This window comes from Nuphar pumila, chromosome 13, assembly GCF_984573655.1.
Source record: "Nuphar pumila chromosome 13, dmNupPumi1.hap1.1, whole genome shotgun sequence".
Lineage (NCBI taxonomy): Eukaryota > Viridiplantae > Streptophyta > Magnoliopsida > Nymphaeales > Nymphaeaceae > Nuphar > Nuphar pumila.
Window position 1 is genome coordinate 19001838 of NC_143261.1, and position 14103 is coordinate 19015940.

The 14103-nt window shown below is 38.0% G+C and overlaps 1 protein-coding gene across 1 annotated transcript; it reads right to left on the minus strand.

The window, feature by feature from the left end:
- Nucleotides 1-592: 592 nt before the first annotated feature.
- Nucleotides 593-2088, minus strand: LOC149817989 (uncharacterized). The gene is made up of 4 exons (XM_089984611.1): nucleotides 1795-2088; nucleotides 1588-1691; nucleotides 1227-1484; nucleotides 593-965 (listed from the first exon to the last, which is right to left on the minus strand). Exons 1-4 carry the CDS (start codon nucleotides 1982-1984, stop codon nucleotides 813-815), a joined length of 705 nt encoding a protein of 234 aa, XP_089840737.1. The 5' UTR covers nucleotides 1985-2088; the 3' UTR covers nucleotides 593-812.
- Between the last annotated feature and the right edge of the window lie 12015 nt (nucleotides 2089-14103).

Here is a 14103-nt window from a genome sequence, read left to right on the forward strand (position 1 = left end):
AACATTAACTCCACATTGGAACAAACAATGGTTTTGCTGATTTTAGTTGCCCTCCAAACCAGATGAGCACCAGGAAACCAATCCATGAGTGGGTAGATAGCTAGCTCAACTTACATATGGTTATGCAACAACTGGTCTAAAACATGTGATTTGAGGGGGTTTGCAATCAAGATCTTGATGAATCTAGCAGCCGTCAACCATATGATGACCTCTGATAATCATTTAAATAACAACAAAACTGCTGCTAGCATAACAGATGTGAGAAAAATGCTACAAGAAAAGATAATAAAAATTCTCCGTCAAAAAAAAAAAGGTTAATGCCGAACATGATAGCAAAATTAAGATATCTATCATATCACCTGTTTATGGACGACTCGATTAGATCTGTAAGAAAACCTTAACTATGAACTGCCTTGACCTCTTAAAAAGACAGCGGTTTGACAAGTAGCATGAAGGGAACAAAATGCAAGGGAAAAACATACATACATGTAGCTGGTGGAAAGCATTGTTGATGACAATGGGTCTAAAATACAACAAAAGAATCATGGGGCATGTTTGAAGTGCAGCATCCTCAAGAAAAATAATAGCAATATTTACAATAAAAATTTACTATCACGAGTTATTAGAAAGGAACGCTTCCAATTCGGTCCATATGTACAAATCACATTCCATTAAACAAGTAGATTTGATATATAACTTATATCCAGACACTTATTACGCTGTAGATAAATACACACTACAACACTATACACATCATTCCCCTCCTTTTCTTCCACCGGCTAAGATCTGACTCTTCAATCCTGAATTCCTTCTTAAAGGAGAGGGAAGTCATCCATGCCCAAGTACTTAAATGGTGAATCATCCACCGAGTCGCCGTTCTTGAATTTTGGGTCCACATAACCTTTCACTTCATGAAAGAGATTCAAGTTATCAACCAGCTTATGGAAGATGTTGCATCCTGCACACTGAGGAAAAGATTGGAAACAGTGAATCAATCGGTTCAGAACGAATGGTAATGCAAAAAATAATTAAAAAAAGCGTGCCCAAATCGATTTTTTTATCTGGATTGCATCCAAATCAAGACCTTACAGAAAGGTCTTGATTAAGCAATGGTTGAATCACCACAAGGCGGAACAATTGGAACATGAAAAAAAATGTTGTTTATTTGTTTTTACACAATCTCCATTCTGAAAACAAGATCAAAATATTCAGCATGGATCTGATACCTGCACGAAGACGGTGCCGTCGGTGTAAGCATGAGGATTAATGGCGCGAGTGGTGCGCTGCCCGCAGACATTGCAAGTGAAGGCAACCCTCATGCGACGCCGAGGAGATCTGGTGAAGAGGGACCACGGGAAGGTCGAGACCCGCCCGGCGCCTGATTCCGTCTGATCCGCACCCGCCGGAACGGGAGGGCCTTCCATCCCCGAATCAGTGGTCCATCCTCTACCGGCCGCGCTCAGAACCAAGCCCATCGCCTCGTCCTGCATCAGTTGTTAAAACCATCAAATACTTTTTGAGCAATTCCATTTGCAACCAGAAACAGGAAAAAGGAAAAGACGTAAATTGGACGAGAGAGAGAGAGACCTTGGAAAGATGGGAGAAGGAAACTTTACTCTTGAAGAGAGGAATAAGGGTATCATTTTTGGAGTCAGGAGATGATGGGTCATCCTGATTGCTTCCATGCTGACCTGCAAAGTACCAACAAAGAAACAATTAGGCGTTCATCGATCTACCCAACAAAGAGAGAGAGAGAGAGAGAGAGAGAGAGAGAGAGAGAGGTGTTGGGTATACCAGAAAAGGAGGTATTTCTGCTGGAGAAGAGGACGGGGAAGTGCGAATGATGGTAGTGGTGGTGGTGGTGGGTGCCGGGAGGTGGAAGGGAGAGGCTGCCGCTTATGGTGGTGGCTATGGTCTTCCTGTGAGGGCTGAAGATGGACGACGATTGGGAGATGGTTGCCACTGGTGCAGCGAGGGCCTCCATTCAGAGAGAGAGAGAGAGAGAGTCCAAAGAGACGTACCAGATGGGAAGGGAGGGGTTCTGACGACAACCACCACCCAGATTTAGTTTCTCCCGTTCTCCCAACCTCACTTTTATACGGTCCATAAGATACTACGCTGCTTGGAATGACGTTACGTGAAAGCAGCGGCTCCTAATCGTTCATCTACAAGATGGACGGTTCCAAACAAAATACATCGCTATGATCACATCATGCACAGCAAAGCCATGCTATGAGTCAGGTTTAGGCAGTATGCATTTGGCCGAACCTACGGACTATTATGAAACAGAGTTATTTAATTTTTTTATGTCAAAGTTGCGGGACGTCACAAGTTCGAAGATGGCATCCCTTGAGTGTACTTCCTAGTGGTTAGGGAGGACCTTAAGAGTTTTACTAACCGGAGGCCAGTGAAGGTGGGGTCGGTGATGATTTGTTTTTTTGAATTATTCAAAAAAATATTATGTTAATAAAAACTATTTAATTATGACATTTAATATGTATGTCTTTGGTTTTGAATAATTCAAGAGAAAAACCCTCATTACCGACCCCACATTGACTGACTATCGGTTGATAAAACCTTTGAGGATTCATTTACCCACGGACAAATAGGCTCAGCTTTTACGATTTTACCTTGCGTCAAGGGATGTATAAAATGACTCGTCTTTTCAAAAAAAAAATCCGAGTCTTAACCCCTCCCTCCCATATTCTATTTAACCCCCACCCCCCCCCACCCCCAAGGGGGGAGGGGGTTCCTTTTATCGCAGGCCTGCACACCCTCTCTTCCCGATTACCCCCTCTCCCACTCTCGTCTTCCCTCTTGACTCCCCTGCTTCCTCTCCCCGATGCTCGCCCTCTTCTCACTTCCCCCCCTACACCCTTGCTCTTCCGCCCTCTCTCCCTCGACTCATCAGCAGAACACGACCCCCCTCCTTGCATCGACGACCTCCCACATTTTCCTCCTTAGCCCTGTCGAAGCCGCGTGACCCCTCAGGTGTGCATCTCCACTCACTCCCTGTTTTCTCTTTTAGCAGAGGGGCGCCACCTCTCTCTCTCTCTCTCTCTCTCTCTCTCTCTCTCTCTCTCTCTCTCTCTCTCTTTCAACAGAGAAGGGATGTCGCCCCTCCCTGCTCCCTCTTCTTCCCATTTTGTGATTGGGTCAGGCTCGGCAGCCAGACCGAGCCTAGTTCGGTCCATGATCTTGGAGGAACCGAGGCCAAGCCTGGTCCCATCCAAGGATGGGTCCAGGCTCAGCCTGGCAGTCTAGCCCACCCCCTCTTCCCCAAATTTTGTTTTGGTCAAAACTGTGCCTAGCTCGGTTGGGGGTCCAACCGAGTCTGACTCTGTTGGGGCCTAACTGGCCTACTCGACCGAGTTGAGCTCAGTCCTTATCGAGCCCAACTCGGCCCCTACTACTTGTAGCCAGTCAGGCTCAGTCGAGCCTGGCTAACCCTGGGTCCCAAATCGGCTCACCTCGACTCATAAACTGGTTCAACCAGGTGGATCGAACCAGGGTTCGGTTCGGCTCCTTACGACCCAAATACAGTACCAACACATGATTTTAAAAAGAGATTTTCCTTGTTTTTATTTTTGCAGTACGATGAATACTCTAGCTCACCCCATCGACGCAACGGATGCGACACATGCACCAAGGCACGCACCCTTGAAGACCTATGCTCAGAATCATCCGTGAGTCTGACAATCTCTGAGGTAGGGAAAAGTTGCATACAAGAAAATAGCAAGATAATTCTAAAACATGTGTATAAGCATATATAATATATGCATATATGCTTTTAACTCAAGGACATAGTTTTGTGATTTATTGTCCATTTACCTTTATGTCATTTACTTTGTCACCATGTTGTTACGTGCACAGGCTACTGCTTATGCATTTATTTAGCTAAAGTACGGTTTCGTACCTCGTGCACTACTTATGCAATTTATTTAACTCGATGTATGGTTTCACACATCGAGTCTTACTTTATGTCATTTACTTTACCATCGTGTTGTTACGTGCATAGGCTACTGCTTACGCATTTATTTAGCCGATGTGCAATTTCATACCTCGTGCATTGCTTATACATTTATTTAGTCGAGGTACGGTTTCGTATCTTGTGCATTGCTTACATATTTATTTAACCGATGTACGATTTCGTACATCGTGCACTGCTTACATAATTTATTTAGCTGAGTTGCAGTTTCGTACCTCATGCATTGCTAAAGTTGTAAAACTCAAAAAAAAATAGAAATTTTAAAAATAAATAAAAGAGAATTTTTCTTTAAAACATAAGATAATATATTATTATATTAAATACCTTGGAGTTGAATATAGGCATATCGAAACCAAGATGAGGTTTTGGATATAGTCAGTGGGTTTAGATTTCGGATAGACTCGAAACCTAGTCGGAGTTCGATTGGATTTTTAATAGATCCAAATAGAGTATAACCTTAAACAAGATCTGAAATCCAACTTGAGGAGTTTCAGAGGATCCAATTATTATGTGGATCCAACCCGAAACAAAGAATTCATTAGAAAACTTGTTCGTATATAAATGAATTAAAGCAGACAAAAATGCAACAAGATGTGAAGTGGTGAGGCAACCTGAATTCAAATCCCATTAACCACACTCACACAGTTTTAATTAGAAGACACGGTTTTTCTTTTTGACAAAAATGCCTAACGTCTATACGTGTTTAAGTAAATTAAATAAGACATGATTTGCAACGAAATGAATGATAGTTCAATGGAGAGGTTTGTTGCCTCTTTGGGGACTGAACAAAGTTTGAATTTCTCCCCCCACACACATGGTTCTTTTGGCATACATAGATACTATTTTGGACAAAAATATGGATTTTTGTGGCAAGAATATACGTTTTAGGTATGAAGAATGAGGCTGGTCAAAAAAATCATAAATAGGAAACTCAACCAAGGTTTGAAATTTAAATCTTAAATTTAAAAGTCCTTCCCTATATAAAATACATTTTTTCCTATTGGTTTAAGATAACATTTAGAAGAATTGAAGGTTGAAAACCTATTTGGGAAAGCCAATCATTCTCATAAATTTTATTGGAAGTTTCAAAAAAATAAAGTTTGGATTTAGGCAATAAAACAAAGAGCTCTTCCCTCTCGTTTTCACGATTTTTTTCTTGACACTTCTTCTTTCCCGCTACCTCCATGGAGTGCTAGACGAAAGAGTGTTGGAGAAAGAATCTTGATAGTAGAATCGGGCCACAACACGTAGGAGAGCTTGGCGATTTGAACCGTCGAAAGGTAGGGGCACAACTTCTCTATGCATGTGCGCAGTGTCGTGGGGCACAAATATGCATTTGGCCTTGCAAATATATGTAGCATGATACATATATTTCAACGAGTAGCCATGAAGAGAAACGAATCTGCATTTCTGCAGATATAATTATAAATCCATGTATTTATATGGATCTTATCATTTTTCTGCATTTTTCTAATTATGCGTATACCAAAAATGCTGGTGATCGATCTGCATAATATTTCTATTAAATATGCGAAGCAATCTGCATTTTTTCTGAGCATGCATATACCAAAAACGCTAGTGATCGATCTGCATAATGTTTCTATTAAATATGCAAAGCAATCTGCATTTTTCTGAGCATGAATATACTAAAACGCTAGTGATTGATCTGCATAATGTTTTTATTAAATATGTGAAGCAGTTTGCATTCTTCTTTTCTGATTTGTACATATACCAAAAGCACTGGTTATAGATCTACATAACATTTCCATTAACTATGTGAAGGCACATGTCTGATCAATTGATCTGCACACACACCACCTTGAGATCACTTGTTCCAGCATATAGACGACCTATGTATTTGCTGCGCCACATTTTTAGTTATATGTGAAACATGTATGATCACGTGATATTCACATACTACATTGAAATGATATAATCCAGTACATAAATGATTTATATATAGATCTGTAGCATAAATTTAGATATATAAGAGCTGGTGTTGATCACTTGATCACTTGATCAATCCAACACCTAGTTGAAACATCTACTTATTTCTGCATCAGGACTTGATGTGTGAAACTATGGGTCAAATCACTTGATTAATCCAGCATTTATATATTAATTGTATACCTCTTGTTTTTGCATCACATATTTATAATTATGTAAGCAGTTGGCACATTACCATTCACGCATATGAATGCATAAGTCTAGTTGCAAGTAAATATGATTGAATCGGAAATGGATTGGGGTTGACTCGACCTCATATCATATTCCCCTTTTTGCTGCGATGTTGGTGATCAGACCTGACCATGGTGGTCGGTCTGATCCAGCCTGAAGTTGGTTGACCTAAACCCAGCGACAACGGCAATGGGTATGGCAGTGGACGTTGCACCCTACTGATGCGGCGGTCATGGTCAGCATGGTAGTGCAGTAGACTGGAGTTCGTCAGACTCCAGCCTGTTGTTGCAATTTGCGTATGGCCAACGACCATTGTGCGCAGCAGGGCACCTTGCGCCCTGCTGAGCATAGTTGGTTGGGGTCACATTGACCTCAGCCATGGCATCTTGCATACGGTGTTGGCATGATGCAGGTACAACCACGACGGGTGTGATAGGACTGGTAGCAGTCCATTGCAACTTCATCAATATATATACATGTAAAGTATATATATATGTGTGTGTGTGTGGGTGTGTGCGGCATACACGATTCTTTAAGAAAAAAATATAGAATAATGCTTATTATGTTATATTGGTATGGTGTATGTTTCAATCCTCAAAAGTATTGTTGTGCACTCAAGTGGGTGGTGGGTGGTTGTTCCATTTAGAAACCTAGTAAAATGATATAAGAATGTTATTTTATTGTTTTGGCCATTTTGTTATTGGAATGAGTGTGTCGGGGTATGTTTTTGCAAATACAATTTTTACCGCATACACATGAAAAAAAATGTTATGCTATTATTGAGCTTGCGAAAGAATAAGATATAAAAAAAAATGTTATTTGTTTAACATGTAAATTTGGTATGTGATTCACATATGAATGTCATGACGATGTTCAGGATATAAACTGCTTATTGTTAAATGCATGTATTTGATGTTTGCATAGCATGAAAATTTTAGGGTCATGAGTATACTAAAGCTTGAAACTAAGCAAGTGGTTCCACAAAACCTTTGTAGTGTCACACGGGTACTTATGAGATTCATATGTGAGACATGCTATGCATGTGTTATGATGCAATGGTGTGATACATGTACCTGTGTGTTTTACCATGATTAAGCATGTGGTCGAAAAAGACCAATAGTGTATGATACATATGCCCAAACTTATAAAATTAAATATTTTATGCACAGGTGCTCGACTCATATTAGCCTATAATTCTGAGATTTTTTATTGGTGCCTAATGTGCACTAAGTTGGTAATGTGCATACACTTCATCAATCTGAGTGTGGGTTTGAGATTTTAGAAATCCCTTGTAGTGCAATGACTCACACAAAAGAAATAAATAATATTTAATATATGCACATATAACCTAATTACGGGATTCTGGGTATACCTAAAAGATGGTATATGTTATCAATTTTTCGGGATTCTGGGTATACCTGAAAATGGTATATGTTACCAATTTTTCAGGGTTCTAGGTACATCTGAAAAACGTTGTATGTTACCGAACACATGGTCTACCTTGAAGAGGGTAGATGGTACGAGCGCCATGGGACAGTTATGTTTTTGTGAGAGTGAAGTGTCTCATCCGATCTCCAGTCCTCGGAGTTAAGGGGACCAGGACTACCAATATGTCCTAGGTGGTAGATCTAAGTCTTCTACAAAAGTTTTCAGGGTGCATCCTATTTCTAGTTCTAGCCATTGAGGAGTACTCTTTCAGTCACAAACTGTTTCCTTTGGGTCTCTGTACGGCTAGTCATACGGGGTATTAATTGAAAAAGCATAACTGACCCCCGTGTGGTCTTAGTTCGCTATGATGGAGAATATCTGTGTGTACCCACTGGGTAATTAACAAGAAGAACATAAAGTCATTTCACTTATATTTATCTTTAAGCATGTAATTTTGCTTAATATTGCAATGGTAGATTCTTTATATGTGATGCATAGTTCGATAATAGTTTTCCTACAATATTTTACCATGAATTATTGGCATTGGATGACTAGTGTAGCAATTCTTTAGATTCTAGTATTTCATTGCCATTATTTAAATGTGATACACATACACTTATACCCATGACACTGAACACATCTATATTGATTTGTATTTTTTAGTCAGACAAGGGAATAATCTGACCTCCTTTGACTTATTATTTTTAGGTAACAAATAAAATATCAAAGAAATTATGGCATCGTTGCAAGCAGAGTTATGAAGCTATATTTTTCTTTAATGTCCTGTGGAACTCTGATTTATCTCATTAGTTGTAATAATGTTGGACAAGGCTTTTATCTTGGTTTTCGATTATAAATGACATTTAAATTTTTGTAACTCATCCATTTATTTGACCGAGAGTTTTTTTGAATATTCTGCAATGTTATCTATAAAAAATTTATATAAATTTTGAGTTAAATAAATGGGGTGTTACAAAAGCAATTTATTTAGCTCGATGTGTGGTTTCACATATCGAGTCTCGTTTTATGTCATTTACATTGTCGATGCACTATAATGTGCACAAGCTTATGTTTTGATATACATGTACTACGTTGTCGCACTGTAATATGCATAGGCTTATGTTTTGATATATATATATATATATATATATATATATATATATATATATATATATATATATATATATATATACTACACTGTTGCGCTATAATGTACACAAGCTTACGCTTGCTTTTAAAGATGCATATTTGCACATGCTCGCTCAGTGTTTTAAAAAGATAATTTCATGCAAGATTTTAATGTTTGAAATATTCATTGTTTCGAAAAGCAAAAACGGATATCTAGTGATCGCCTATTCATAATCATGTCTTTCCCTCTACCCTGCATAGCCCTAAGAGGTACATACGGTCTTTTGTTGTGATATTCGAATGACTCAGATATCTTCAGCCTAGAGCATGAGACTTGAGATTTCAAAAGAATGTTGGGGTTTCTTTTTTAGAAACCGATACCCCTCTCATCGTAACGACACTAACAGACATGCACAACATGTTAGTATTACGATGATTGGATGAAAGGTTTATGGTAACCTCGTAGCATGCAAATACAAAATGATCACATAAATAGTGATGATCAAAACTTTGAGATTTCTAAATGATGTTGGGGTTTCTTGTTGAGAAACGGATACCCCTTTCATCGTAACGTTACTATCAGACATGCACGACATGTTAGTACTATGATAATTTGGATGGGAGGTTTATGGTAACCTCGTAACATGTAAATACAAAATGAGTAAAAGAAAATCGCATAAATAGTGATAAACGGAATATTGAAATTTTTAAATGATGTTGGGGTTTCTTGTTGAGAAACTGATACCCCTTTCATTGTTGCACATGAGCAACATGTTAGTACTACAATGATTAGATGAGAGGTTTATAGTAACCTCATAGCATGCAAATACAAAATGATAAAAAGGAAATCACATAAATAGTGATGATCGAAACTTTAAAATTTCTAAATGATGTTAGGGTTTCTTGCTGAGAAACTGATACTCCTTTCATCATACCGGTACTATGAGACATGTGCGACATGTTAGTACTACGATGATTTGGATGAGAGGTTTATGATAACCTCGTAGCATGCAAATATAAAATGATAAAAAGGAAATCACATAAATAGTGATAAATGAAACATTGAAATTTTTAAATGATGTTGGGGTTTCTTGCTGAGAAATTGATACCCCTTTCATCGTAGTGGTACTATCAGACATGCGCGTCATGTTAGTACTATAATGATTGGATGAGAGGTTTATGGTAACCTCGTAGCATGCAAATGCAAAATGATGAAATGGAAATCACATAAATGGTGATCATCGCCTTCACAAGCAAGATATTTGAGTTGGTTTGAAAGACCAGAGCATGTAGAATGGGTCATCAGTTAAAATAGAACCTGACATACTCATTTATTGTTATGGTTCTGTCAAAGAAGATGATGTGATGGTATAAAAATTTTGATGGACAGGTTGTTAACAACTACACTTCTCGAGCAAATGACTTGGTGTCTTCAGTCATCAGAGTTAGGGGACTGGGCTACCAAAAATTATCCTAGATGGTAGGTCTCAGTGGCTTTTGCAGAAGTATGGATGCATCCCTTTGAACGAGTGGCCTCTGGAGAATTTTCTATCGGTCATTGACCGTCCCCTTAGGAGCAGACTCAGCTAGTTATTTGGAGTATCAAAATACATAGCATAACAAACCTCCGGGCAGTCTCAATTGTTTCTATGTTTCTCTTGTGTGTGCCCTCAGGATGACTAATATCAAAACAAAGTTATAATGTTAATTTTACTTATTTTGACTTACACACCACAAAGGAAAAAATGTATAAGTTAGTTTGGTTCTAAATTTGGTTAACATGCTCATTATGCTTATTTTTCTCACTCTTTGTAGACATCTGATAAAATTGGAACGATATAGAAACAAGATTAGCATGCTCATTTTTTCTTATTCTGAACTGCATATCATGAATGAAACTACGCATGTGTTAGTCTTATTCTGAATTGTTATATCTATGCACCTACCAGATTTTTATTGATCTGACCCCATTTCATAGGTACAGGTGATGATTAGGTCGGTACAGCAAGCGATGGCATGATGATATCAAGATGAGTTTCTTTACCTAACATTTTGCTCCTAAGAACATTTTTGGTATAGGTTTTTTTTTTTTAAATTCTTCTTTTCGTATAAACTGTAAAACCTCGTTTTGAATCTATTTGATTTCAATGAATGTACAGAGTTACGAATCTGTTATGTAATGGAAAAGGTTCACCCGTAATGCATCCAAGGTCCGTTGACTTGTTAGTTCAAACACCTTTTTCGCTGAACTGCTATTTTAAACTCTGATAAAGGAATGATTACAAGACTTTCAATTTTTTTCTAAAAAGTTACAAGTTTAAGTTTTTGGGGGTGTTACAATGTCACTAGCTATTAACAACAAACCAAACTAGCTACATTGTTTAAGCTTGGTCTGAACTCGTTCTAAAAAATAATTGAGTCAAGCTTAAACAAGGGTTCAATCTCAGTACATATAAACGAAACGAGTTTGAACAAGAAGTTCAACTCAGATAACCTTGACTCACACAGTTATATAAAGAAATTTGATTATATATATATAATTCATAATATGGTCATAAGAAATGTCTAAGCTTACGGGGTAAGCCATTGGGTTTTTTGAGATGTGGCCAGGGTTCAAATCTCACCATCTTCCTCCCTTTCAAAAAGTTTTAAAACCTTTGCTCGAGCCAAGTTGAGCTTTGCTTGAGCTTGACTCACACCAATCTTGAGTGATGATTGTTCAAGCTCAGATCAAGCTCGAGACGAGCTTGAACAATCAGAAATTTTTGTTGAGCTCAGCCTATCCAAGCTAGCCCAAGAGCTCAGCTTAAACCCGACTCGTGTGCATCCTTAGATGCCACTCTTGGGTTTTGAACTCTCCAAATCTTCAACTTGATGACACTCATAAATCTTTCTTACCAAACTAGTTGAGCCCTTGTAGGCTAAGATGTTGTATGCTTACCACAAAAACATTATAGGTTTGTTATTGAAAGGTGTGCTCCTTGTCACAATTTTATTTTCTTTAAGCAAATAATATTATAATCTACTTTTTTGGTGGCTTACCCTGACCAAAACTTGGCTTTTAAATCTAACCTTGACTCCCATGATAGAACCTACCTAGGTTGGGCTTTGGCTTAGGTGTACCTCTCATGCCTTTTCATTCTATTTTATGCTTTATGAATTTCACAATTCATACCCTTATAGTAGCTATTTTTTGAATTCTACCCAAATTGGCATGACCCGATTAGGCTCAAACAATCCAAACCTATATTATAACCTGATTTAGTTATAATTGGGCTTAGGTCAAGCTCATGCTCCTTTAGGCTCAACCTAGTTAACGAGGAAAAAATTAGGTGCAATGTGATTACACACTTTTAGTGTGTCACTGCACTTGATCATCCTTCATCTTAAAGATAGGACTTGTCAGTTGTAAGGCCCAAGAAATGATGGAGGGCGATCAGGTGCAGCCGCACACTAAAAGTGTATAATCACATTGCATCTGGTCCTCCCATATTAACTAGTCGAGCGTGTTGGGATTTATGCATTTTGCACATGGGCCCAACATGTTTTGGGCTAGATAAAACATAAGTCAAGCCCAATCTAAGTTTAATTGGGCATATACTGTATTTTGCAGCTCAAGCCCAAACTGAAATGGGTTTAGGTACCCAACAACTTGTCAAGCACCTGACTTGATTGTCGCCCTTGACCATTACTGTAAAAATTGTGTTACTTGGGTGGGTTTTTTTTTAAAGGCTAACTGGGGTTAGGCAGACCCCCTACCAGAACAACAGTTACCTCTAAGATTCGATCCTAGGCCTTCAACTTGACACAAAACCTGTAACAACCCAACTCATATTCCTTAAAAAGTACAGATTTTTTTTAAACAAGTGCGAAAACAATCTCAGAGACCTGAGGCCTTACAGTTAAACACAACCACCACCACAAGGGATCTTATACTCATCTTTCATACCAAACAAATCCAAATTTTATTTATTAAAATGCATATAGTTTGAGACATAGGTAAATAAAAACAAAGAAAGCAAAAAGAAAGAGCCACACCATCCCAAGAATCTGCCACGCAGTCGTGTAGTCTCCTTGTGACTCTTATCAAAAGCAAGTTCTCCCCACTAGGCATATGAGGCTGCAAAAAATATAAAAAGTAAGGTATCAGAATCCAAAAACTCCTACGTACGAATCTCTCTAATGAAACAAACAAGTAAAAAGAACATAAATAAAATTCATGCAACATTTTAGAGAGACTTAATTATAACACAATCATAATTCAACTAATCATTCATGCAATAGAGAACAATGATTAAGCATGAGGGAACATTTACTAAATAACAGAGATCACAAGGTGAGCATTAAAGACATTTAACATGCTTTAAGGAACAACATCATGCATTCACCAACATATCATAGTTAGGGGAATAAGTAAATATGCATGATCTAATACGTAGCAGGAATATGCATGATTTCAGTGCAACGCATGAATAGATTATTATTATCTTTAATCAGAGTTTTTTTTTATATGCATGTCTCTATTAAATGCACACAATTTAAGTTTCTCTTTTTAATTACTGTTGCCTACGGATACTCTAAACGGGTAAAATTCTTGAGGTCAAGTTAGGTTTCTAGAGTAGCTTAGCACACAATTTGTATTTTATTACTGGGTTCCAAACTTAACCCTCGACCGATATCAGGAATCAACATCATCTATCAGAACATTGAAAATCAACATCAAATATTGAGGATACCATAGAAATCAGCATCCACTGGTGCCACTTTTTCGGTATACCAAAACAATAATTGTGTCTACACACCACCCTCAGACAAAGTGGCGAGCTCTCCCTAAAACTGTGGCTAGGAGAAGAACCTCAATATCGGGTTCAGGGGCAACAACAACGCACACAGAGTTTTAGTATCCTCGCGGTTTTGTTAAAGTTGCAATATTCAATATTCTCACACTAATAAAGGGACATCAAGAAAATGTAGATTATACTATTCTTTAATTTTTTTTATCTTGTTATTAATTCATCTTCTTTAATTTGCAATTCAACATGCAGAATTAATAACATAAGATTGCAAATCAGCATGCCAAGCTCTTCACGGGACCACAGCCCATGGCAACATTGGAACAGTGCAAAAAAATAATAATATCACATTTGATTTTTACAGTGCATAGAACAACTTAAACAAAGAGCAACACATGCTCAAGGCTCACAGAGCCCCTGTTGATCCATTTTGATCATCGATGCATTCATATGCAAAAATCATGAATAACATGCCACTATGCATTCTTTTCACATGCTTTTCAATACCCATTTAGGAATGTCAATCTAAGGAGGTGCATGAAATAATAATAATACTTGTATGCATGTGAGTGTGTTCACATAGTCATG